Source organism: Eleginops maclovinus, chromosome 19, assembly GCF_036324505.1.
Source record: "Eleginops maclovinus isolate JMC-PN-2008 ecotype Puerto Natales chromosome 19, JC_Emac_rtc_rv5, whole genome shotgun sequence".
In the NCBI taxonomy this organism is placed as follows: domain Eukaryota; kingdom Metazoa; phylum Chordata; class Actinopteri; order Perciformes; family Eleginopidae; genus Eleginops; species Eleginops maclovinus.
This window is the reverse complement of record NC_086367.1, coordinates 11,540,074-11,567,263: the sequence shown is the minus strand read 5'-3', so window position 1 is coordinate 11,567,263 and position 27,190 is coordinate 11,540,074. Positions and strand designations below refer to the sequence as shown.

Here is a 27,190-nt window from a genome sequence, read left to right as displayed (position 1 = left end):
ATAGATGGTGTGCACGCCTATGTGTTTAAGAGCCTTGCTTCGACTCCTTTCTTATGCTGCAGCTTCAGATAAAGTGAAGGAAAGTATTTGCTTGGTGCTTATTGATAATGATACATGATTTATTAATATTTTAATAAATAATTAAACACAAGCTTCCATGTTGATCTTCTGTGCCCCTTGCATTGCATGGTGACAGCACGCCATGAGGGGGTTTCATTTAATATGTATCCATGCTCTCCCTTTAAAAGTGCTGTTGTTCACTTGTGTACAATATAAATACAAGGGAAAACCCTTCAAAATAATTTTGACAGTTTACCCCATAGAACCACGCCCCATCCGCGTATGCTGCAGATGTATTGGTCCACGATTTCACCCCGTGCTCTGATTGGTCCGTTCCTGTAGGTTTCCCTCAGAACTGCAAGACGCCGATATTGCGTTACATTGTAGCAAAATGGCGGCTGTCATTCAGAATCCACTAAAAGCGTAAGTAATTTAGACATTTAGGAAATTGTGACTTATTACTTTGTTGCCAACTTGTATAATCGAAGAGTTTGTTCGTGCATGTGTTTTCCAGCCGTGTGCATATGACGGATTAGGCTGTCCAAATCCATTTCTGTGTACTTCTTGCATTGCAAAGTAGCCTCGTATAGTTCTTTTATTACACCAGGTTTTAACATTTAGTCTCAAACATGTGCGTTAGACTGCCTGACATTTTGTGTGCTCTAGAAGAGCTTTTTCACCGTACGGCTCTGCATTCAACACAAAAGAGTGTCGTCTTTCGTGGGCAATACATTTATTTAAAAACTGTCGACAACGTGTCTTTGCGCTGCACCGAATAATTAAAAGCCGATTTTCTTCGTGCTCGGTTGGGCATAGCAGGGGAACATCGTCTGACATTCCGAAAGTCGTTTATACTTGGTGTGAATTCTCGACATGTCAACTTTGGCTCCTCGGAGCGCAGACGTGGTCAGGACCCGGTAAAGCAAGGGAGGAGGCATTTTGTATTTGCATGCTTGCTGGCGAAATGGACAAAAGTGACAGCAATTTCAGTTGGCCGTTAGAAAAAGCGGGTCACTTTGTGTCCATATAGCCTTTGCTATGGTCGTATTTATCCCCCAACTTCAGAGAAATGCTCCACCTTTTTTCTCCCATTTTTCCCTTTGTTCTTCTGTATTGTTTCCTCAATTCCATTGGCTAACATATTACTGTACATTAGACACAATTAGTCTCTTGCTTTTTGTCATTTTTCAAAGTAGTATTTTAGCATTTGTTGACACGCACATTCAGCCCTGTTGACGTGACAAAGCGTTCAGCATGTATTGATGTTATCAGCATCACGGCTCTTCGGGACTGTGGAGGTAGAGCTCCACTGTGCCTTTAAGTGGAGGAGTGCTGGAGATTAGCCTGGTCCAGGATCCTGGGCCCATCTGTCAGAGAGATGCTCCGACAGAGAGGAAGTGTTGGGCACAAGCAGGAGAAGCATCTGCTCCTCCATAGAGGTACCCTGGCACCTCCGTGGACTGTAAGCAGGAGCAGTGGACCACACTGTTGCCATTGTTGCTGTGACATTGTTATTACACCTAGGGCAAGAATGCATTATATATTTTGCGATACCTGATGGTCCACTTCAAAATTTCCGTTGGACATTTTCTGCTGAGGACATTTCTTTTTGTGACTAGCTAGCTTTTAATTATTAAATGGGTCTAAATACAGAGGCCATGGATCCTGTCAACAGACCTTTACCAAGACTACCTCTGACCTTCATAGGGAAAGAAAATAATACTAGTGTTTTGTTTTGCAAGTTGAATCCACTTTACATTCAGTGCTTGGCTCGAGTTTTACTTCCTCCCTTTTCTGGCACCTGAACAGCTCAGTAAAGCTCAGATAAAGTGCTTAATGTTCATTTTAAATGAATAATATGTCCTTGTAGCTCCTTTTTAATTCTCTCTTCACACATATTTATATCTCTCTTCATAACAGCAGGGATATTATTGGAAGGTACATTTCCATTATTACCTTGTTAGACTATTTCCCTCTCTTGTGTCCCAACAACAAGCTTCCATGTGCATCTTTTTCTGTCAAGCTGCTGTTTCATCTCGGAGACGCTTTAGCATTCTGATGTGGAATGTCTCCTTGCTATAAACTGTGCTTAATGAAGTGTTTCAATGTGCTATAATTAGCTTCTGTCTCGGGTTTCTGACTTCATTTCACACGTTTGTCAGATTATAATTAGTCACACTTGACACTAATTGGATGTCGCTCCTGTGGACCAGTTTGACCCTTTTTTTGTATTAAGATGATTCACTTTAGGGAAATGAAATGCTGGGTTGACTTTGTAGAAAGATGAGGAGGATGAAGCTGCGCCGTGCAAGCCTGAGCACGCCTGTGTGAGGTCTGTCCCTCCTGTGAGCAGGGGAGGACAGTAATCTCCAGAATCTGCTGATTAAAATGGAGTCTGGAATATTTGATTAATAAAGAAGCTCATAAAGCTGCTCATTAATTTTTTAGCCACAGCTGGAGTTGGGCACATCTTCCAGCCACAGCTCTGCTGACATTACCTCTGTGAGATCCTTCCCTTCATTGGAGTTGAGTAGACTTTGAGTGAGTCAGGCCTGCTGTTTATTGGTACTGCAGTGTGGAGGTGTATGGTCTGGTTTTACTCCTGCCTTCACCCAGACTGTGTTGTTCTGATTGGTGTAATCAGCGGTTGTTGTCAGGATGCAGTCACTCTGTTGGCCCTCCTCCTCCTCTTCCTCCTCCTCCTCCTCCTCCTCCCCCTCACTTGTTATGTGGTAGAACTAGCTTCCTGTGAAGGAGCAGTGCACCTGCACATTTAAGAACCAAACCCGCCGAACAAAAAGGCACTGAAGTTGTGTTTTTAGATCAGGTTTCTGGTCTCATTTATTTTTAATGTCATTCAGATCCATTTTGACGTTGACACTGCAGTTTTTTGTCATGACTGTCATGATTGCTTTTCCTCTGCAACTGCTCTGCCTGCAAAACTTTGTCGTCAGATATGCAAAATGAGTGTTGACACATGCTCACATTACGGACGCAGCCGTGTGACACAGCGAACCGTTGACAGGAACAAGCTGATAGCGGAGGCCCCACTGGCCACAACATTTGCTTTTGTTCCTCGCTCTCACACACACACACTCACCTTCTCTACTCGACTGGAAGATATTGAGGATGTGTAGCACATACCTCTGAGGCACCTTCTTAAGCCCTGAAATGCATGCGCCCTAGTTCAGTTGGATTCCACACAATTATTTCTACTTTTAGGCAGTGGCAGTGCTGGACTTTAAAGGATAATTATGGTTCATTTCAGACTTATATTTGTTGTGTCATTTCTGTCAGTTTTGGGGTAACTGGATTCTCAAAGCTAATTACTAAGATCTTGGAAACAAAGGAAACCAAAACAAAAATGTCCAACCGTGTTAGTAATGATCTGCCAAGCAATCAGTCTTTGTTGTTTGTACACAAGATAGCAGATTATCTTAAACAGTGGCTTACCACGCGGGGTCTAGTCTCCTCTGCCAGTTAAAGTATACAGTTATGGGGTAGCAAAGCAGACATACTGTATATCTATGCTGCATAATGGTCTTCTAATTATATGTCTAATTTCCTTGAATCTTTTGCTTTTCCCTTTTGAATTTAAAATATGCAACCTGGAATGACAGTTTACAAGTAGATGTTAGATAGAACCATGTTTCACAACTGAGACATTTTCTGTCTGTTGACCTTCACACGAGCAAGAAGATTGATCCACTGTTCATATATTGTAAGAAACATGTCTACCGCTAGCAGCTACTGTCCAAAATCAGAAGGAACCCAGAGAACATAAACCCAGATTTCAGTGCTATGATAAAGGCAGTAAAACACCTGGAAGTATTTAAGTAAGCAGGTTTTGTTACTTGTCTGGCATAGTAGAAGAAAAAAACATATGTTTTTATCTTCTGTCTTTCTGCCTCCTCTGTCTTACGTTACCTCTTAGCGAGATGATCTCTGGTAGGCAGGGATGCAGTGTATATGTCTCGGCTTATATTGTGATAGGGAGCTTACAGCCTGGAGGAAGACAGAAATGCATTGTTAATCGAGGCCTTATAGGAGACCGATTTAAATGTTAATGGTATCATTATTCTAAAGCCATTACATTGTACAATAAACATTAACTTCATAATGATGAGTAAAAGAAAATCTGTCGCCTTTTCTGAGGGGCCAAAAACATTGAGAACCACTGATCTAAACCACTTAATTTAAAGTTGAAAATGAAAGTGAGTTCACTTATTGGCTATAATCTTTCATTGTACAGGAAACGCTATGCCCACATCTGTGGTGAGTACAGGAGGTCAAAGTAAACCAGGAAGCTGTTCTGTAAACCATGATGTTTACAACTGACAGTTTAGCCTACTGATGTAGCTGTGTGCCTTTTTTAAGTATTCTCTTCTTAGTAAGAGTTGGTTTATAATCGTTGTTATTGTCAGGTTGCCAATGTTATTTTACACATTTTACTACTTGTTTAGTGATGTATTCATAAGCCATTTTAGTGCCCTAAATGTCACAGGACAGTAAAAAATAAAAGCCTAAAAAAAGACAACATTGGACAAGGTGTGTGTGTGTGTGTGTGTGTGTGTGTGTGTGTGTGTGTGTGTGTGTGTGTGTGTGTGTGTGTGTGTGTGTGTGTGTGTGTGTGTGTGTGTGTGTGTGTGTGTGTGTGTGTGTGTGTGTGTGTGTGTGTGTGTGTGTGTGTGTGTGTGTGTGTGTGTCACAATCCCCCCCCTTTGTCATTGGAGGTGTGGGTCTCGTCACTCATTACAAGTGTGAGAAAGATGTCTCACCCAAGTCAGTGCACCTGCTGCTTGGGGCAGCGGGGCCCTGATGGAGAGCGTGTCGCTGCAGCACCCACCACAACATTTCCACCACTTATTATGTGTTCTCCCTCACCAGTCCCCTTCGAACCCCCCTGCACGTTTCACATTTAGCATCCCGTCTTGGTTTGTTTAACTCAAGTAATCTCTGGAGTTTGTTGACACTCCACAGCGAGTGTACTTATGAAGCATGCACTCGCAGCTGACTTCGGGGAGCATTAAAGGGGCCCTGTTGTGCTTTTTGTTGTTTTCCTCTTCTTTAGAGTGTTATATAGGTTTTTGTGCATTTAAATCCCAAAGTTCATGCCATAGGGAGTTTCTGTCCCCCACCTATCTGAAACGCCATGATTTATTGTTAGTCTAAGCTGTTGACCAATCACAACAGAGCCTGACAAAAATACAGTATTTTTCAAACTTTAGAGCATGTAAACATGTCACAGTAGGGGCACTAAATACGATTATGAAACCTGAAAATGAGGATAATCGGGCCCCTTTAACAGCCAGGTCTTTCAGTAAAACAGGTCAGTTTAAGTTACTGTTCGAAACGACAGCACACGTGGTACGAGTCTGAGATTTGTTCATGTGTTATTACACAGCTGTTTGTTATTATTTTTTATGGGCCAAATACTTATCTTTAAAAGAAATCCTTGAGCAAGCTACTGCTGAAGGTGTCAAACCTCTGATCTTGTATTTTCAGCTTTGTGGCCAATCTGTTTTGAGTATATCCCTGTGTGATTCCCCTCGTAAAAATTCCTCTATCTTAAAGGGTGAGAAAATGCTGGTTCATCTCAGAAGTAGTGTTTTGCATGCACTAAGAAATACAGTGTAACATCTTTACAAGACAATAGTGATATGATCATTAGGTATAGAACAGCCGCATTGTGATTGTTACACGAGGAAGGAAGAGTCCATAAGTTATTGGTCATCATCTGTTGTCTCATTTAACCTCCCTTTCTCAACATTTCCCCTTCTCGAACCCTGTTGTGTTTTTTTTTCCTCTTTCCGTCATCTGTTTTTTTCTCTTTCTCACACCTCTCCACCGATCCCTGCCCTCGCTCTGTACCTGGGACTGTTTACTCTTCTCAGTTACACTGACACGAAGTCCTCCCTTTCCCAGAAACCTCACACACTGTGGCTTTGTCTGAGCCGCGAAGCAGTGAGCTTTTGTGCGGGACAGCATTCCTAACGCGGCTGTTCATCTGCTGGATGTTGTCTCATCAGGGGTTAGGGTCAGAGACGGAGAGCAGGATCTGGAAGACGCTGACAAATCAGGCACCCACCTCCTCCACCTCGAGTTTACGATTCCAGGCTCGACTCGGCGCCCGCAGCTCATTAGTTTCTTTCCAAAATGGCCGTCTTCCTAGTGTTGTAATTGAGAACACGTGGAGGAACTTCATTATGCTCAAGCGGAGATGTTCATACAAGGAGAACCAGTAGCTCTAATGTGCCCTGTTGCCCCTTTGATATAACAGCAGACTGTGGAAATCACATACAAAGTACCTCCCCGTGATTTCAGAGTCGAAGCATTTACCCCCATCTTTGATATAGTCAAATTAGACCCTGCCCTTGTGCTAGGCACTCTGCTGAGATTAATTAAGTAGGCTAATTACCATACCAGGCGTGTGGCAGCGATTGAGGGCTTGAATGTGAAATATCCTCCCCCATTTCACTCTGAATATTAACATTGAAACCCTGAGGGACTGCCAAAATCTCAGTGGCGCTATAAAAAGTGGAACTAAAGTGTGAGAGTCTTAGCCGCTTGCACATCGGAGGACTTACTCCATATCAGAGCCTGGATTCAGTGCTGTTGTAATAATGTAACTCAGTCAACTGCTGTAGCTCAAATCTAAAATCAGATTAGACAAAGAGCCCTCAGAGGTAATGTGTTTAACCTCAGGAGCCGGATCTGTGTTGTAACTGGGTTGCATTGTTTTCCCCTTTCCTCAAATTCTTCCCGATGGCAAGCTGGAAGAGGAGAGGGGAGCTCAGCTGTCAGTTTGAGACTCACAATGCACAGCGATGATTAGATGTTTGAGCAGACTTTAACAGCATTATTATGGCTGCGAAGAGTTTCTGAGGAATACAAATCTTGTAGCTGCCTCAGCTCACTGATTTAATAATCCCCAGCCAGAGAGACAACAAGCTATTATCAAGGCATTCATACATGATCATAAATCCCATCTCCATATCAGTGGTTCTGCTACTGTGATCACATTAAGGCAATCTTCAAAGCAGCTGCCACATGGTGCAGTGTCACTGACCTCTGCTGATAACGTTTCCCTCCACAGGTTGGGCGACCAGTTCTACAAGGACGCCATCGAGCAGTGCCGCAGCTACAATGCTCGCCTGTGCGCTGAACGCAGCGTCCGCCTGCCATTCCTGGACTCGCAAACCGGCGTGGCCCAGAACAACTGCTACATCTGGATGGAACGACACCACCGCAGCCCCGGTGGGTAAACACACACATACACACACATACACACACACACGCACGCACGCTCGCTCACAGATACTGTTTAAGAGTTTTAGTCCATTAAGCTTGCAGAATTGCTCTCTGCGTCTACATTATCTAAAGCTATTAACTAAGGTTGCATAACATTATGCTCTTTATTGTTAATCTGTTTTTCCTTAATCAGTCAATCATTTAGTTAAAACACTTTTAGAGTGTAGTGAGAAATACCCTTCACAATTTTAACACATCCCATGGTGACACTTTCAAACCTAAAATATATTCAGTCCAAAAATGATACAAAAACACATTCATGAATCATATAAGAATTTTACAGTTAATAATGTTGAGTGTTTTAATCTCAGAAATTCACATCTGTAAAGTATAATCAGGTGTTCTAACATAACAGAAAGGATTTTTATTATCAATGTGTTTCACTGGACTGTTTTTATACAGGGGTGGCAGCCGGGCAGATGTACACATACCCCGCCCGGTGCTGGAGGAAGAAGAGACGGCTGCACAACGCCACGGACCCCGGCCTGGGCATCTACGGTCTGAAGATCGGTAAGATCCTGCAGCCCCTCCTCCACAACCCACCTGCCCGTCGCTTCCTGCTCCCTGTAGTCTCTCCTCCCGCTTGGTTGCCTGCCTTCCCTGACTCCCGCCCACCTCCTTTAGCTCATGTGATTACTGGTGATGATCTGGAGTAATCTGGCTAAAAGCATATCACTCTGTCTCAGCGCTGAGCAGAAGAGGCTGCTGTCATTTTTCAGGGGATGAAATGTGGCTGTGTTCGCCCCGGCTGCTAAACTTGTTTTGTGAGAGTTAGAACATGTAATTAGATTTCCCACTGCTGGGAACAGCCAGACGGAGTTCGGCCACTGCAGACACTATTTAATAAATGTTATGGAATGAAGTTTGGCCATCTCTGGCTGCCATTTGAAACCACTCACTCAACACATCTACCCTCTCCTCCTGATCGTATTTTCTCCTTGACACCTCCCTAGCTGATTGGTTTTGTCCCTTTTTACTCGAACAAAGTCTTTCGTCTCTCCCTGCAAGTGTTTTTCTAGCCACTGATCTCAAGTAACTGGCCCATTCTGTGCCTTTAAAGCTTGCGAACCCACTGGGATGTTGCACTACCCATAGGAATCAACAGGACAAAGGAGAGAATCTGACACAGAAACATAGCGTCTTTCTAGTAGTTTCTGTCAATACACAGAAGTCCTCTGTGTATTGACAGAAATCTCAACGATTTTTTTTCTGTTTTGCCTTGTGGAAAATGTTGTTGGGAAGTTGCGATAGTCAGAAGAAAGACCGAGAAGAGAAACCAAAATGGCATATGAACCAAGCCTTTGTTTCCCAAACACATCCCACTGTAGACTATTGTTTTCCAGCAAGCTTACGCTGGCTGAGACCCCCGCACCACCACCATGCTGTCCCTTCCCTTCTCCAGCAACAGTGGACTGCGCTGTCTGCCAGCGTACCCAGATTTAACCTGGCGTCTGTTATACAGAGCACGTCGTGAAGCTGGCCAGAGGTGGCCGCAGCCAGAGTCTGTCTCGCTGCCTCGGCAGGCTGTCTCACTGAAGCTGTCTCACTGAAGCTGTCTCACTGAGGCTGTCTCACTGATGCTGTGTTAGAGACGGGGGCTGCATGCAGAATCAGCTCGCTGCTGCAGGCTGCTGCCGGCTCTATTTTTAGCCCCCCAGCTCCCATGGGTTGGGAGGGAGGGGAGAAGGTGGGGGTTTGTCTCGTCGTGGAGAGTTGAAAGTCAACGTGTGCAGACACAATGGTGAGGGGCTGCCGCCGCGTGGTGGAGGCGCCCACTGAAGAGCAGTGTGTTGTGCCTCTTACCTATGCAGTCTTCTGTCGCCTCAGCACTTCATGCTTAATATTCTGCTTAAGTCTCTCTAGTAGGCCCAGTGGTGAGATGAAGGGCTGATAGAAAGCTGGCGTCAGGGGGCTTTGAAGTGTGCCCTCTTTTCAAACACCCGCAAAACGACTGGATGATCATGAAGTCGTCTGTAGAGAAGAGATTGTGTAAATAAGATCTGCAGATCCTAGCGACTGTCAGAGCTTTTGTTTGCTCTGCTTTGTCTGCTCGGCCTGCTCGCCTCCTACACTGTTTGTTTGGATCCTCAGCTCTATTGTAGGCAGCGATATCTGCATGATGTGTTCAGGTTAGAGCGATAAGCCACTTAACTACATTGTACCTCAGAGATTCCTGAGGACAAAGTCAGCCGAGTGTCTGCATAGTGCCACATCATTAAGGGCTCAGTGACTATGCATCTTCTTTCAGAATGAAAAAATAGATTTTCAGGAAGATAATGCTCCGTAAATAGTTGTGATGACACATCCTGAGGAGGCACAGAAGGATGACAGGCACTAGAGCTAACAAAGGCTCCAGAAAATTGCCACATGCTTTTATTAAGTCTAGTGTGAGTGGAAGACGGGAGACTCATGGAAATGTGTTGATTAAAAAGCTCTTCACAGAATGTAGCTCTAATGCTTCTTCTCATAATAATAATAAGTTGTTGAAGGGACTTTGAGCAATATACACTCTTCAGTGCTATGATTATATGCCTGTGGTTCTTTATACCTCAGCAGCAGCCATGGAGAGTGGCATTAATTTTCAGGTTGCCCGTCAAACATTCTAATCTCTAAACGCAATCTCTCACAAAATCCTTGAGGGAATTTCTTCAATTTTGGCACAAATGTCTACTTAGACTCAGGGGTGAACTGGTTGGATTTTGTTAGAGTACATATGCCTATTGTGACAAATTCACCCACATTTCTAATAGGTTACAATGATGAACACATGGATGTATTTTGACAGGTCTGCGGAGACATTAAATCGTGAGGTGGTAGTAGTCTTGTTTTCCCCTGAAGAGAGCGATACAGTAGGCCTGAGTCTGCATGCCCTGAAAGTACAATCGCAGCTTTTTGATGAGTCATCAAATGTGCCTTTTTTTTGTCTCCGTGCAGAAGGCGGTCTCATGTCCAAGGATAGCCTGCCCGCCCAGAGCACCACTCTGGAGGCTCTGCTGCGAGGAGAGGGGCTGGACAAGAGGAACAACTCTAAGAACGACGAAGACAGCCTGCTGGAGATCCAGGTGGGATACACTCATGTTCAAAGTCTGGCTCTAAGAGTGAAGAGTTGCTCCCCAACTGGTTGTCAAGGCAACTTGCCCAGTTTTCCCATCTGACTTGCAAGTCTGATTAGCCGACAGCTTCAACTTTAAATTCCCATTGGATAATTATTATAGAAATAATACCTCTTTTCACATTACGCTCTGTTACCCAACAGCTGTCATATAACAATGTCAAAACGCACCTATAAGTCACTGTACGACCTGTGAGTCAGGAAATTATCTTGAGGACTACAACAATTCTCTCGCTCTGTCTCAGAGGGTCCTGGAGGCCGACGCAGCAGAAGATGCTTTTAATGAAGATGAAGACTACGAGGTGGACACTCCCAAGAAAAGACATCGGGGCAAAGGAAGAGTAAGTACCCACATTGCACCGGGTGTCCTGGGCTCAAGCTGACAGTACATTGTTTGTTTAAGACGAATTGTATCATCAGACACTTTGTTACTGAAGTAGTGTCTGCTGTATGCAAACCTGTGGCGCTTATATCTTATTTAGGAACGCTCTGAATATTCATTGTATTGCAGATAGTGAAAGTAACTGGATGTTTTTCCTCAGGGTCGGGGTTCAGGCCGCAAGAAGGCAGATGTGGATGACGACAAGCCATACGTCTGTGACAGTAAGTAGAGGGAATTCATACAATCATGACTGTTGCTGGTGTGTCCTTTTTATTTGTGGTCTACAATACGGTACAGTTATCTGTTTCTTTGCTGATCTAACAGGGCATGTTATTATCCTTTTTCAAAATAAATTGAAGATCTTACTTGTCACAAATACAAATACTTGTGTCTTAAAGTCGACCCACTGTAACTCAATCACCAACCGTTTTGAACCTCCGGATGGAGGTGAAAGGGTCACTGTTGGTCTCAGGTAATCCTGTACATGCATGTTGTATGTGGAAACTCCAGGGAGAGGGTATTGGATGTTTTGACACTACTTGACACATACTCATACCGTTTTCTTTTCTCCTATCTGCCTTTTGTCTTCTCCGTTTCAGACAGATACAAACAAAAGCAGAACTCAAAGTCTTCGGCCGCAGGTATCTCTTTTGAAAGCAGTTTCATCTTGATATTTGTTTTGTTAGTTTGTTGATTGGTTGATCGTCAGTGCTGTGATTATGCTTTTAGGCCCTTTGTCATCTTATATTATGTCTGGTCTGCGATGTGAGACGTGATTATTATGGTGTCTGTGCTTAATGACTGACTTCAGTAATCAGATCCTAATGTGCTTACTTTACTCCTTTGTGCAGTAGTTACCATGCTGCTCTGCACTTACTTTTTTGGCATATTGAAAAACTGCCTGAGGATATTTTTGGTCCCGTTATTTAATAAGGCCTTTCAAGCTCATCAGACACTTTGTGGGTGTTTGACTACATTTTTATAACGGTCTCATTATAACCACAGCGCATTGAGGCTTTTCTCTCAAATACTAAACCTACATTTCGAAATGCTGTGTTGCTGTGAGTTATTTTTAGTTGCTGAAATGCAAACAGTTGTAGTAGTGTGACTGAACATCTGCCCTGTGTTGCAGTGTGTGCAAACAAGCGCTACAGAAACCGTACGGGACTAAGCTACCACTACACCCATTCCCACCTGGCAGAGGAGGGCAGAGCCGGAGAAAGGAGCTCGGTGGCGTCTAAATCCCCCGCTGCACAACAGACTGACAGACACAAACGTAAGTCAAACTGCTGCTCCTGATGTATCAGAATCGTAAATCCTTTATTTGTAAGCAGATAAAGTGAAGAAAACATTTTGAAATGGCCAATTATGACAATTAAAAACACAATAAGAGCATAATAAAAGTAGCACTGTATATTATAATGCTTGCTTTTATCAAACTATCTATCACTCCCCATTACATACCTTATGTATGTCCGTCCCATTAGATTGCGTCCCTCCAAGGCCGGGCTGACTGTCAGTATTGAAATATAGATGCAGTATATGTTGCGTAATGCAAGAAGGTGGTGCTGAATGCTTTTTCATATTGAAGTCTGACTCAGTCTTTGATTAGATTTTGTATAAAAAAAGAAATATTTACAGTATATATTAAAGTTTGGGTGGGAAATTAGCTTTTTATTTTCTAGATCCTACAAGACATACAAAAATAAATCATTTATACAAACTAAGGTATAACATCGCCATAACAATGAACAAATCAAAAAGAACAAACCAGTAGATGACAGGTCAAAAATCCATATAGACGACCTCTCGCTTTCAACTTAGAAGAGAAGATCATAAATGTTCATATCTTTATACATTTCTGATTTTAAAAAAAATGTTTTGGTTTAAATAAAGGATGTTTTGGACCTAAAGTCTCTGTGCAACATGTGCTCTCATTTAAAATGTCAACATCCATTCAATCGTTCAACATTGAACGGCTGATGGGATTAACACACTAATTGAAAGTCTTTGTTAAATGAAAAATGTTGTTTGCACAAAGTTAATATAGAGCGGAGCAAGGTAAAATAGATGTAGTATTTATTTTCTAACACATACAGAACAAAAGTGTTGTTGTGAAGAAGTTTGACATTGTAAACGGTACTGTGTCTAAAACTAAACATTTTGTCCTTGTAGGTCCAAAAGGTCCGAGCGGGACCAGCATTCCCAACAACTACTGTAATAAATGCCAGGGCTCCATCAAGAAAACGGGTAAATCCGGGTCTCCCTACTCCACCTGCCAATGCAAAAGTGAGTACCCTTTGAGTACCTATGCTGGGAGGAAATGGATTCTCTTGCTTCATGATGGTGCTTGTTATCCGTCCCCTGTGCACTGACTGTGTTCCTCTGCTGTCCTGTGTGCCAGCTGACCACGGAGGAGAGAAGGAAGACGGGACTTTTACAGGAGCAGATGAGCTGTTCGGCACCACCTCGGAGAGCGACACCTCCACCTTTCACGGCTTTGAGGACGACGACCTGGAAGAGCCCGCCACAAACAGCAATGGAATATCAAAACGACACAGATAGAGAGAACATTTTAGGATCTGAAGAGACACTTTTTTATAAGGATTAACCTCTGGCAAAAATCTGCTGCTTCTTTTTCAATGTTTTTTTGTTTGCAGAAAGCACAAAGTGGTAATTTCAGGACAGAAATGCAAGTGGTATTTTATCTACTGAACATTGTTGAATAATTTATGAACACCTTTTTATATATAAATATATATTAACTTTCGAGGCTATGAACGACTGTCAGTGTTTCTTGACAAGTATCTCCATGCAAAACTGAAGATTTGGAGGGCTCTTTTTTTCCCCTTCACTGGAGCAGAAGGAGCATGTTATGAACAAAACAAAAACACTGGAGAATTGGAACAATTGAAAAATGTAAAAGCATAGATCATTTACATTACGTTTGGGGAAATGACTGAATGTCATTGCAGACCCGTACTTGAGCTACTTTTTGAATCAGTAGTCGAGTGTGACTATGAAGGTCTCAGCTTCTGCTCTAACTCTGGATTAAACTTGTATGAAAATGAAGGAACCAATAAACAGACTGCCACCGGCCTCTGGAAATGTTTGCAGATGAAGAAACCTTTAAAATATAGTCTTACAAATACAGAGGACATTGAAATATGAAAGGTAAGCAACAGGTTTGTTTTATCTTGTTTAGAAATACAGGAAACTCTGCATGTGTTTGATTAGTGTGAATTAAATAATGTCTAAATACATTGTTGTATATTTGTTGATCAGTCAGTTGTCTCCTGTCCCATCATGCCATCTGCTCTAGGTGTAGAAATAACAAACTGTCGATCCGCAGCATCCTGTTGCCTAAAGCTGCTTTAAAGTAGTTTCCAGTCTTGCTGTTGATTTGTTTTCATGTAACCATTCAGACATGATGTCAAGGTTTCAGTTTGCTGACCTGTCGTTATCATGTTGAACTGTGATTGACTCTGCTCTTTCAGCTCTATGCAATAATGTTCACCCCTGCTGATCTATAATCACCTTCAGCAGCATAACACCCAGCCTTTCAGCTGTGCTTATTGTTTAGTGCTAACTTTGTCATAGTGAGCATGTTGACATGCTGCCTTTAGCGTTTAGCTCAAAGCCCTTTTGTGCCTAGGTGAGAGCTGTTGGTAAAATCTTGTCGGACATATTAAGTGTGATTCTTACCCATATTTTTTGTTCTCTACTGTAGGAGCACTCAGCACATTGGCATGTGGCCCAGAGGTGGGGGTGACCAGTGAAGAAGAGGATTTAACTCTGGAAAAACTAATGAGCCCGGGTGTCCCTTCATATTTGGGACTAAAATAACTGACTGAATCATGTGAACAGACATCCGGCACTTCGACAGGCCATGGGGCTCAATTAAAGCAACTGCTCCCTTGACCATACGTATCGATCCTTCTGAACATTTGAAATGTGAGTACATCCAGCTTCCTTTCACCCTTTTTCTGCACTGTGCTGGAGCTCCACTGAGCTACGGGAACACTAAAGGCCAGGCCTTTGGACTGCTTGTGCCGAACGGGTGCATTCGAGGGCCCAGCCTGCCCACTCCCGCTCTGTGTCTGCCGTGTGATCCGATGTGACACTAAGACGTCATTATCCTCATCACTGTGCCAGCCTGCCGCTCTGCACTGGAAACCAGCTCTGACAGCCATGACCCTCCAACCTGATTGGACCAGTGACCCCCTGACCCCCCCAGCCATAGACATGGTGCTCAAATCCACCACTATTACATGCAAACCTCTGGACTACTGTATTAATAGCCTGACATGGACGCTAAGGTTTTTAATCCTTCTGCCTCTGTCTGTTCTTGCTCTATATTTCCTAGGCCTCTCCGATCTCATTCTGACTCAATAATTTTGCTCCTTTTTTTTTTTTCATCTTTTCTCTGTCGTATAATATTTCTATGTTTTGAACTCTTTAAAGTTTGATTAGTATGACTTCTGGGGTTTGTTCAGACTGTATTGATACCTCTGTCCTGATCAGGTGCACAATAGCCACAACTACTCAGGCATCTTTCATTTCCTCTGCTATTGATTGTCCAGCCTCTCTGCCCTGATTTCTATGATTGTATTCAGCTGGCAGGGAGGGACAATAACGCCACACAAAGATCCCATCATGATCAACTCCCACGATGCTGCAGTGTCGTGCTATACGAAAAGAATCTCAATAACGTGCTTCAACTCGACTGCTCTCTTCACCTGGTGTCACTCTCACCATGCAAAACCTCTCCGCTTTTTGTTTGATATCAACAGTCTGCAGATTGTGAGAGCAGTGAGAATCATTCCTCATAATTTAAATATAATATTGTTCCTAGAGAGACATTACTCTAAATTATAGTGAGTGAAAACTAAATCCAAGTTATGTGACATTTCCGTTGAGTGCTTGAGAGGGCCTAATTGCTTTATGACATTTAGAAGGTGCTTGCAGTGCTGTATCAAAAAGCCTTTTAGGTCCCTAGGTTGCACACACTGTGTAAGAGGTCGGTGTCCTTCCAAGTGATTATTCAGTATCGCTGCAATGTTTTAATAGCCGCTCCAGTTTTGAAGCTAACCATTAATCCTACGTGTCGATGTGACTTGCGTAAGTGCTCGTGCATTCAAACCATCTTTCTCCACTTCCCTCAGGGACCCTCCACACAACAGTGTATGTCCGCTGGACAAAGAAATGATCTGACATTATCTCGTCTTCTTCTCGTGTCAGTTATGTGGTGTTTTTCCACAGTTAAAATGGGTCATTGTGTCTTTTATCTTCCAAAGTCATGCCAGTAAAGTGAAAGCATGTGTTCATAAATCATAATCTGCTTAATGTTACCTACCGTATACGAACAGGCCGAGTGTGTTGCAGTTCTGAACAAAAGGAGAAGCTCCTAAATGCAAAAGTCAGTGATGTCGGCTTGGAAATACACGTCACCAATCATTGAATAGCCTGTATACCTCGTCAAAGACACAGCAATAGGCCCTGGTGCTCTCTTGTCAAAGCTTGCCGGGGTGAAGAGGGAGGATCAGGGTGGGAACGGAGCCAAGAGGAGATGAAATGGACATGACTGGGCGTTTGTTTCATCTTCAGCTGTAAATACGAGTCGAAACGGAGAGAATGAAGAAGTCTTTGTTTGTTAAACTATTTTTATTGTTCTAAAAAAATAAAGAATGAATGATAACGCTCTGTGTTGGTTTTCTGAGAAAGACCAGGGGTCATTTTGGAAGTGCAGCTGATAAACGGAAGAATCCTAGACTGGATCGATAGGTTGGAGTGACCCTCAGAATCTGTGAGCAGGCAGGAAAAAAGGCTCTTAAGTTTGTGAGTGCCGAGGCACAAACAAGGCGTCTAAAAGAGGCTCCAGCACAGGGGGCTGTTATTGATCGGTAGGTGCTGCTTGAGAAGTCACAATTAAGTCGCTAGAAGTAATATATGAGCCACAGACTGCCTTCACAGAGAGATATTTACTATAAGCAATATATTGGATCTAAATGTTAACTGCAGGTATAAAGTAGAAAGGTTTGGAGTCTTTAAAATGATTTAAGGGAAGAACTGCTGTAGTGTTATGTGAGCAGATTCTATTAAATATGTCAAATGACTTCATTACAGTGTGGCAGTATAATAACATTTACACAGGAGCAAGAAACTCATAAAGGTCAGTGCAACAACCTCTTGAAGAGACTGGCTGTAATGCACTATATTATTTTTTCATACAAGGAATTAAGTCAAAATAATTCAAGCAGGGTACAATATTATGCCAAAATATTTATTTGATTCAGGTCTCACAAAGTGGACTTCACCAGACAGCATATTTTATTACGTTTTTTAGACGCAATGTTTGTGTGACCTAATCTGAATGACATTCTATTCAATAATAATAATAATGATAATAAATTACATTTTAAGAGACCCAAGGCTGTTTACCTGGTGTAAGGACATTCAAAAAACATACAAAGTAGTGCAAATAATCAAGTAAAAAATAAATAAATAGCAGTAGGAGTGGCCATGGTGAACAGGTGAGTTTTGAGTTGTGAATGTCCAGGGAATAAGTACAGAACGCCCTGAATACTATGCTTTTGTTGTGCATTTTAATGCCACACACGACTACTTTTTTATGAGAACTGAAATTGTATAACAATTGTTACGGAAAATATATTTATATTTTACAATGATTGATTTATGGTATCCTAAACTACATGTAACGTGTATTCTATGATACAGTTTTCGAACAAATTATATATTTTTTCACATTATACCATTATATTCTGAAATTATCCACATACTATAATCTGACTTATTTAGACATACAATGCTATGAGTTCTTTCTGATACCTTTGACATACTACACTGTCTTTTTTCTAAAGAAATATCCTTTTTTTAATGATATTTATACACTTTATTGACATGATACATAGTGTATATTTAAATATTTAAAACTATATAATTTATTATTTTATGATTTTCTTTTTACATGTAATACTTTCATATTTTTAGGTTGTTTTTTGTGACATACTAAGGTATTTCTAATGACACAGAACAGCCAACACAAAAAAGAATGGCACAGAGGAGACAGGTCCAGAGTTTTATTATTTGGTACCCATAAATAGACAGCAGGTGCTTGAGTGTTTTAGAGTGCCAGTAGTCGTCTTGCTGATTGAGAAACTAAAAGCACAAAATGCCCTGAATATGTTACATGCATAGTAATGTGACCATATCATAATAAAGTGTGCTTTAGGATATTGAAATTTAGCCAATTTACATCCACAATGCATCCTGTACAGAGTCACTGTGCTTGTGCAGAGAATAACATTTGGTACATCGTCTCTTGATAAGCGTTTCTACCTTATAATCAAGAGGTTATTGGTTTATGATGGTTAGTAATATGGCCTGTACAATGCAACAACTTAAATAGAAAATAATCGGTGGTTCAATCTTTCAGCACGGTCACTGCAGAAGTCACTGGCCTCATGGGGGAGCTGTAGGACAGACATCTTCTCAATCCTAGACCTCACTGTCTGTAGAAGTGGGCAGCCTCAGTTGAGCAGTGGCCTTAATGTTCAGTGTTTGGCACCCGTTACATGTCAAATACTGTTCCCGGTCGCATGTAGTGGTTCTGTTTTCCTCTAACTGAGGAGTGTTGCTCCAGTTCAGGGCTTTTCCTCGACTATTTGCCTTCTTTGGAGGCTCACGCCATCTTCCCACAACTTCATGACAGTCCAATAACATGCACCATATCCCAATAGTCATTTCAACAAAAGATCATTATTAAATGAGTCTCGGCACACATGTTGCCAAACAAAAATGGGCAGGTTTCCTTTTTTTTGACAAAACAAAAGATGAGATATCCATGCATTTAAAAAGCAAAAGAACAAAACAAATATGATCCCATACTGAGAGCAGGCCGTGGAATATCTCCACGATTGGAAAACATGACACGTTATAGTGTTGACATCATGATGTCCCTCGATTAACACAGTTTAATTCATATGGTACTGTAACACTCTGTCGTGGTCCTGTGGTTACCCACCACTAGATGGACCCATGGCACTGGAAATTGTAAAAACTACACTATAGTAGGAGCCCCAAAAAGGACATGGATGACACTTCCCTTGTGGCTGTGCACACTACAACTGTGACAAAAGGAAGAGTAAATGCTCGAATCACTGTGGTTCACACAACCAGGGGGGCCAGGTCTGTACGACAAAGTTCTCAGTTATTTACACAGACTTTTGGATTTTACTTATTTGCCTGTGCAGCCTGAATTTTAGAATTTGAAGCTTCGAAATTCATTGACCCAATTTGCCAACTAGATTAAGTTAATCTTTGCTATAAGTCTCATTACAAAGCACTGTTGTAGAAACAAGAAGTCCTCCACAAAGACATTTGGATGAAACATGCAACGGTGCATTGTGAATGCTACATTAAGCCCTTATGCCAGATTTTGGAATGTAATGAAGCATGGAAAGTTAAATCTTCAAACATCTAATTTGTATACATTTTTAAATATAATTTATGGGAAAAAAAATCAAGTTTTGTATGAACTATGATTGCTATGTAACTTTCATTTTATGTGACTTATAAGAAACAGATATAATAGAAATTCTAAGGATATAAAAAGGATATATTTCTTAAAAAGAAAAAAGTGGTCTCACTTTTTTTTATTGCTGTCTGCCTTGTGAGAACAGAGACATATGCAGAATATTGTAGATTTGTGTTGATGTGCCTCTTTGGCCGCAGCTGTTTTAGGACAACTAAACCAGTAATCGATTGATGGCAAATAGCTTTTAAATGTTGTTTTTTATCAAAGAATATTGTTTGACACCACCAATGTGCTTTTAATATCCAAATAAACACGTATATATAAAACCAAATGAAAACAATACAAACTGATAAGCTCAGTCAACAAAGAGCCTAACAACCAGTTTGCCATCTAAGTGGAGAGAAGAGGGCAGCCCTAGTCTGAATGTGCTTATACTGTATGCTGCATGCCATGTGGAGTGTTGGCTGAGGTTCCTCTTGTCAGCATTGTCTCTTCTTCTGTGGTTCTGTTTGGGGCGCCTACCTAGTACTGCACTACCAGTACAGCAGCAGTCCTTGGAGCAGCCCTGTCCAGCCCAGCTTCACTGTCTGTGCCCCGGCGCCTGTGTGGCTTTCACCCCCCCGACAGGGTCTGGCTGTGCCCCTCCAGCACAGGCTGTGTCAGGAAGACTGCATCAGGCCTGTCAGGCGCTTTCCCGTCAATGATTTACCCTGAATGGTCAATTAAGACAAAGAGACATTGATAGACTATCAAAGGTACTTTTTAGATCTGTACAAAAAGGTGCTTCTTTCTATCCTTTAATCTCAAATGTTTAGTTGCAACCATTCATGTGACTAGCATGTTACGTGTTTCACAAATACACATCCTATCACAGGTGTGAACAGCCACACTTGAGTGTATTATGGTTATACAGTTGCAACAGCCACTGATATTGAGGCAGCCAGTGTGGTTGGTGATATGAACAGCCCCTGACTTACCACACTGCGGGTGAACTTCTCCAGGGAGGTGCGGCGGCCCTGTTCAGTGTCTGCTGGCTGCTGTTTGGGGAGGGGGGGGAAGCAGGGTGAGTGTTTGGGTCAGGTACGGGTGTTGACGGAGGGGGTCAAGAGGTGATGTAATTAGTAAGGACAAAAAGGGGCCAAGCATTGCAAAAATGAGGGTCGGAGAATGTAGTGGGGTCAGTGACGGGCCGGCCAAAAGGGGAAAGGGCAGATAGGCATGAACTGAGGCAGCTGTGACTTGCTGAAAAGCTCCATATTACACAGTAACAAATGCGTGTTTAGCTGCATAACTCTTTTTTTTTAAATCACACATAAACTTACAGGAGTTGAAAGAAAATTAAATACATCATCAAATCACCATCACTGTCAACAACTCACACGCTTTCCTGTCGTATCTGTGTACAGTATGTTGCATAATTTCTATTTACAGCATGACTGCTTTTCCTCTTTTGCAGAGCAGTGTGCCTGAGGTTGGCATATGATGTCATGTTTTTTATTGAGACTGTTCTCTTGACATTTTACATAATTTAGCAGTTTCCTAGCACCTGCATCTGGGCACAGTTGATTTCTCTTTTTCGGGCACTGTTAGTTGTTTCAGCATAGGATTCAAACTGCTGAATGCCTTTATGAGAGTGTAATCAAATCACTGTAAAGTACAATTCTTGAACCTTAAGTCAAATTACCATATTTATCACAACCTTATCACTTACTAGAGATGGAAGAACTATTCAGATCTTTTACTCCAGTAAAATTGACAGGTATAGGAATGCTTTGAGTAATAAAAAATCTATTGTCTTATAATGATGATGAGCGCTAATGTTTCAGCGGTTAAAGAAGGTACAAATTGTGACTTCATTATACAGAATGCTTACTCATTTCAGTCAGCAAAGTAAGTGGCGACTAAAGTGGTCAAGTAAATGTAGTGGACAAGAAAGTACGTTGCTTTTAAACGGTTATTCAAGCTTAAAGTACATAAAAGGAAACATTTTAGTTTGGTTTAAATACTTCAAAATTGTACTTATGTTCTGAATTGAGTTACATAAAGGCTGAATTTTCTTGTGGCGCACTGTCAGCAGAGAATAGTATGTTGTAAAGATCTATATAAATACATTTAAATGACTGAGTCCTAGAGTCGCTGTTGTTCTTAGCTAATTTATACCGTATGAAGCTTCACTGTGATTGGCATAGACCTGTGATGTGACTGGCTGATAGTGTATTTATTTATCATTACACTTCTAATTCATAATTTTTTAATGACTTTTATCATCATCATCATCATGAATCATAAATAGTCAAACCAATATCAGCAATGCAATGAGAGCGGCCAACTGTTATAAAAAGAAGCAGTGACGCAGGGGTCAGCGAGTGCAGCTCACCTTCTTTCTGGCTGACAGGAGGTCTTGGTAGATGTTGGATCGCAGAAAGCGTGCATAGCTGTCACTTTTCATTAGCTTGAATATGTGCTCCTGCAAGAGAAAGAAAATCCGATAAGTGTGTGTTGGTCTAGGATAAAGGGAGGCAAAAAGGAGAAGAATAACAACAAGTGGAGAGGTAATAAAGGAGGTCTGATCATGGAGATGCGAAGCATGCCTGTTTGATTGGGTTGGTGCACAGCAAGCATGGTGCACTGGCAGTAATTTCCTGCCAGGCAGAGGCAGTCCACGTCACACAGCACCAGCCCACTTCAAACCAGGGGAAACCATGGTGAGCCGAGCAAACAACCTATTCATGGCATTACTCGCCTCATTAGGGCCTGGCACAAACACACTCGGTCATTCTTCTTCTCTCTGCGCGCCCTTTCATTCATTCCCTTGTGTAACATGAGTGGGGTGGAAGGGTTCAATGTTTCTGCGGGTAAGTGGATGGAGAGGAAATAATTGGCTCGAGTGTGTGCGTGTGTTGTAAACAGGAATGATTTGAAGAGCTTTTCAAGCAAATGTATACATACAGTATATAAAATATGTATTCTTTATGGAGGCTCTTTCCCTTTCCATGTAGCACTAGCGAAGTGTTGGTTGTATCAGGTGTCGCTGCTGTTTACTCAGACAGGTGTGAGTATTTGGGTGAACATGTTCAGTCATGTGCATTCATCCGTGACGAAGAAACAACTCGGCCCACCTGAGCGTCCTCGTAGCTGTATCGTCCGGGGTCTTTGAGGTTCTGGCTGGTGCGCTCGTAGCTGTGGGAGTCCAGGTTGATGGAGCTCGGCGCTCCCTCCGCCAGAAACTCCTGCCAGATCTCTTGCGCCCTGGAGGACACTTCCTGGAGCGGCCGCCGCTTCAGATCCTGCACCGCCAACCAGAACCTACGACGGCATGACACTCATTGATAAAATAAAGAAAAGTGCTTATTGGTATTATTATTGTTATTATTATTATTATTATTATTATTTAGTAGTACAAATCTGAGTCTATTGATAATGCAGCATGATGAAAATATGTTATTATAATTTTAACATTAAGCTAAGTTGTGTTTAATGTAGTGTAGAAATTTGATAACAATTGCATGTACTATTAATAAGAAGATTTGTAAGAAAATCAATATAATTATAGCTGTAAGAAGCACATTATTTCCTTGTAGGTATGAAGTTATGGAAATGACAGTGAAAACAAGTAGAGTACATGTTCCTCAAAACTGAATTTAGATTCCTTTCATTCCTCTCACTTCTCTCATTCCACTACTGTGTGTGGTATCATTATAATCTGTGTATCCATAAGTCTTAAGGACTAAAAAACAGATTTAAAGAAACCTGCATCATCGTGCATCAAGTCTCCCATTTTCCATACAAATAATCATGTGATCCCTTGTTGATATATAAATATTGATTATCGTGGCTTAATTAAAGGCAGGTCAGCTCACCGCAGGTTCTCTGAGCTGAACTCTGACTCGAGGAACTTCAGGAACTGGTCTCGTCCTGCCGGATCTTTCAGCGCCTCCTCCAGAGAAAAGCCCCATTTCTTCACACGCTGCTGGTTGGGGTCACGACTGCTCAGAATAAAACAGATTAGAAAGGAACAGAAAAAATAGGTCATCTTTTTTCACGGCGTGCAGAGAGCAGAGGCCAGGAAGTCAGAGCACAGTAAACCTTGAGGGAAATGTCAGCATTGGTTCTTATTTGAGAAGAGATTGAAACCGACAGATCAACAAAAGTTCATCAACACCGAGACTTCTGCGCTCCGCCTGGTCAGTTTAAAGCATCATCAGCCCACATCCCAGACATCCAGCCTCACCTTGCCTCCAGGTCCCAGTAAGACGAGTCGTCACCGATCCAGGGGTTTGAAGGCTCCGTGGGCGACACAAAGGGGTCATATTCCATGAACTGCTCCGTGTAGCTCATCAGACTGTCGGCCACTTTGGAAACCTTCATACAGTGTCTGTCCAGCTGGACGTTCAAGAAGGAAATCTGATGGAGAGGGAGAATAATGAGGGAGCTAATTAAGGTAACAGCTCATCAGTCTGCAGCCCCAGATGTCGCCATGATGGATGGGCACGGCCGACAGCTGGTAATGACCTTAGGAGAAGGCTTTCACTGATTTACCTCCTTCTGAACGTCCTCTTTGGTGGGCTTCCTGCTCGGCTGGGAGCTGATGTGGACGGGACTCGGCTGGCTCTGGCCGTCATCTGGAACTCCGTAGACGGACTGGAGAAAACATGAGGAGAGACATGTTGTTGTTGTTGTTGTTATTGCTATGATAAACCACGATAGATCAGGGACTCTGTAAGTAGTTTGATGGATGCTAGCTAATAGGTGTGGGAGCAGCTAGCATTGGTGCGTCATGGCCTCAGTATTGTGTCTGGGAACTGGGGAGATTTAAACCACCCAAAGGGGAGTTTATTTTGTACAATTACACACAGATAACAGAAGGTGGGTTGGAATTTTTAGAATCTATATATACAGTATATTTTTTATATATAGATTGCTTTACGTTGAAGTACTGTGTGACTTTTTTGCACAATTTTTCCAACAAAAAAACAAACCAAATGGAAATACTCCATACTCTATTATATGAAATTTGATTATTGTCATTGTACCAAAAAACACAAAAATGTGTTGAAATATTTGATAAATTAAAATGTGTAATAAAATATGTTTTACTTAAAGAAATAGCAATATCTTACAATTACCTTTATGACTATGCATATCATTTTTGAATGTTGAAGTAGGGGGTTTCAAAACACTAACACTGGTGATTAGTCCAAGAAAAACTGTTGAGGTCTCTTGAGGAACATTTGCTGATGAAGATAATAATTACACTTAAGTTAAAGCTAACCTGTCGTCGTCTGCTTACCTTTTTTACCCTGTGTGGGTTCTTCTCTCTCCGGCACTTGCGGATGTCCATCTCTGTTGTGTTGACACAGCCTGGCTGCGGGAGGCGACAGGAGACAGAGTATGTTTCGGGATCAGATAACACTGTTTCTCCTGCAAGCATTATCTGCGCCCGTCCTCCTCACACAATATGATGCTGTGTCTCCATTCAGCAGTGCTACGCGAACAAAAGGCTTGTATGCAAAGTGACTGACACCACATCTGATTCTGCTCCCAACGACAAACGGGCTGAATCTGCTGTTTTCAGGCTTTAAATGCTAAAATTCTCTTCCAACATAACAGTCCCTCTTATTCTTTTCTTTGTTCATTTGCATTTTTACACAGTGTCCTTTTCTTTTATTCAAAGCCCTAACTCACCACTGGCCGGTGGACGTCCCAGAATGCCCTCTCCTGGCTGTCCAGGATCTTCCTCTCTGCCTTGTCCTTCTTCCTGTCAATCCTGTCAACAGAGGAAACAGGACACTTAAAAATAGAACATGTTCCTCTGAAAAACCAAGTCAAACACAGTAAATCAGGTCCCGTATTTAAACCACGTTTATGTGAATACCACTTACAGGACAGACTAGGGAGGAAAAAGCTAAAGAGTATAGGTCTTGAACTGTCTGCTGCCTCACTAAACGATGTCTGGTTTTGCCTCTGTTGGGGCCGATCTATTACATAACTGACATTTACTGATCGGCCCTCGCCAGATTATGACTTACTCCCCAGGCGTAAGGAGAGTTATTGCTTTCCATATCACCATATTGAACCATAGATTTGCCACTATAAAATGACCATTTTTATTACATTTTTCTAGAAGAAGAAGGCTCTTTTCTCACTGAAATGCATAAGATATTAGTGCTGTGTTTACACATGCATGCCACCAGATGGAAGTCTTGCTAGGAGGTAGGAGGTAGAGAGAAATGTGTGGGTTTGATTCCACAAGCGAGATGCTTGCTGTATTTAATGCATGAAACCCTGCAGTCAAAGCAGCGCATAAAAACAGTAAATGGAAAAAAAGCGTTTTCCCAAAAGACGATGCACACTGAAGCGTTTTCCATTCCTTGGGGATATAACAAATAATGCATGCATCCAAAGGTTAGCATGAATGTAGAACTGATGTCACCAACATCTTTTTATATCCTGCTGTAAGTGTGTCATGTTTGCATGACTCTGACGTCAAGAGGAAATGGGTGATACTAACATGTACGCTCTCACATACTCACCTGACTTGAGCCTCAGCTTGCATGAAGATAAATTCCCACTTCCTGGCGAAAGCCCTCTGCAGCCGGGCGAGGTTTTCCTGGCGGAACCAATCAGCACAGCAGGATGGGAGAGGGGTTTTTGAATTTAAGGATTTAAGATTATCCATTCAATGTGATGGCCAGCGCTGGCAGCAAAGGGCCACTTCTCACTAACGTGTCTCTGGACGAGTTACTGAGCGACTGATACAACACAGTAATTCTAATGAAAAGGGGTATTCATAGACACAAATATGGCTAACTATTTTGAGTTAAATCAGTGTACATTTTAGGTATTGGGGAGTTAAATAAAAAGATTGACACCACTTTTGCTTCTGTACTGTAAATATGAAGCTAAACCACCAGTTAGCTTAGCTTAGCATAATGACTGGAGACAGCTAGCCTGATTCTGTCCAAGTTTAAAAGAAAAAACCTGCCTGCTAACACCTTTAAGGCTAATCAGAATTTTATATTTCATTAATTTCATGTGCTTATATTCAATCCAGAGGTACATTTTTAGAATTAATCGAACATGAGCTGGATAACAAACAATGTAGTGACTCATATTACAAAGTCTTAATTGAGAAGCATAAATCAAACATGATACAGACAAGAGAAATAGAAATAAAGCTTCACAAGCTCTCCAGAAATCCATAATATACACATATCAAAGCTGCATACCAACTCAAAGAAGCATCTGCCATACAATGTACAATGCCTCATTATAGAAAAGGGGGAAATATTCTGAGTACAAACTAGCATCATGTTAATAGTCAGAGCAATGAGGCCTGGAGGCATAAAGTGACCTGAAGAAAGAAGTCTGCTGCACAATAGTTGCACAGTAATTGAGAATATGAAAGTGCGATGGATGCTATTGTGGATCAGCAGTGCAGTAATGCCCCTCTTGAGACTGTATTGATCTGCAAATGCCAAGTAGGTCATAGATATTTGTATTTGGGGTTAGTAAATGACTGCATTGAATTCTGAAAAATGGTGCTCCTGCAGAATAAGAATGACCTTGGACAGATTTGATTTAATGTCTGTAATTTCATAATGGCTTTCTGCCGGGTTGAATGGATTTTGGCATTTCAAGGCCCCAGAGGATATTGTTACAGCTCTTCTGTTTTTCTCAGCAAGAAAACAGGAAATTCAGAGTGTCATCAGAGTATGGTCCAGACACAGTAAGAGCACTGAACTGAGAGCTTCCCGGCAATCGCTAA

At 41.9% G+C, this 27,190-nt stretch overlaps 2 protein-coding genes across 4 annotated transcripts in view; one reads left to right on the top strand and one right to left on the bottom strand.

Annotated features, from left to right (window-relative positions):
• Positions 1 to 414: 414 nt before the first annotated feature.
• LOC134881527 (zinc finger protein DPF3-like) lies at positions 415 to 16,563 on the top strand. The gene is made up of 11 exons (XM_063908929.1): positions 415 to 483; positions 7,157 to 7,317; positions 7,774 to 7,881; positions 10,306 to 10,433; positions 10,729 to 10,824; positions 11,026 to 11,086; positions 11,465 to 11,506; positions 11,998 to 12,141; positions 13,041 to 13,154; positions 13,270 to 14,039; positions 14,596 to 16,563. The coding sequence occupies exons 1-10, from the start codon at positions 452 to 454 to the stop codon at positions 13,428 to 13,430; spliced, it is 1,047 nt and encodes a 348-aa protein (XP_063764999.1). The 5' UTR covers positions 415 to 451; the 3' UTR covers positions 13,431 to 14,039; positions 14,596 to 16,563.
• Positions 16,564 to 17,220: 657 nt separating this feature from the next.
• LOC134881526 (regulator of G-protein signaling 6-like) overlaps positions 17,221 to 27,190 on the bottom strand; it is a 36,060-nt gene continuing 26,090 nt past the window's right edge. The window contains exons 8-17 of one of the 3 annotated variants that reach the window (XM_063908925.1): positions 25,956 to 26,032; positions 25,108 to 25,189; positions 24,713 to 24,787; positions 23,962 to 24,063; positions 23,654 to 23,826; positions 23,283 to 23,408; positions 22,542 to 22,728; positions 21,800 to 21,889; positions 20,400 to 20,459; positions 17,221 to 20,132 (exon numbers count right to left, since the gene is read on the bottom strand). In XM_063908925.1, the coding sequence (XP_063764995.1) occupies positions 20,082 to 20,132; positions 20,400 to 20,459; positions 21,800 to 21,889; positions 22,542 to 22,728; positions 23,283 to 23,408; positions 23,654 to 23,826; positions 23,962 to 24,063; positions 24,713 to 24,787; positions 25,108 to 25,189; positions 25,956 to 26,032 (1,023 nt within the window). In that variant the 3' untranslated portion in view covers positions 17,221 to 20,081. The remainder of the gene's footprint in view (positions 20,133 to 20,399; positions 20,460 to 21,799; positions 21,890 to 22,541; positions 22,729 to 23,282; positions 23,409 to 23,653; positions 23,827 to 23,961; positions 24,064 to 24,712; positions 24,788 to 25,107; positions 25,190 to 25,955; positions 26,033 to 27,190) is intronic. The other 2 variants (XM_063908926.1, XM_063908927.1) reach the window with 2 other exon arrangements.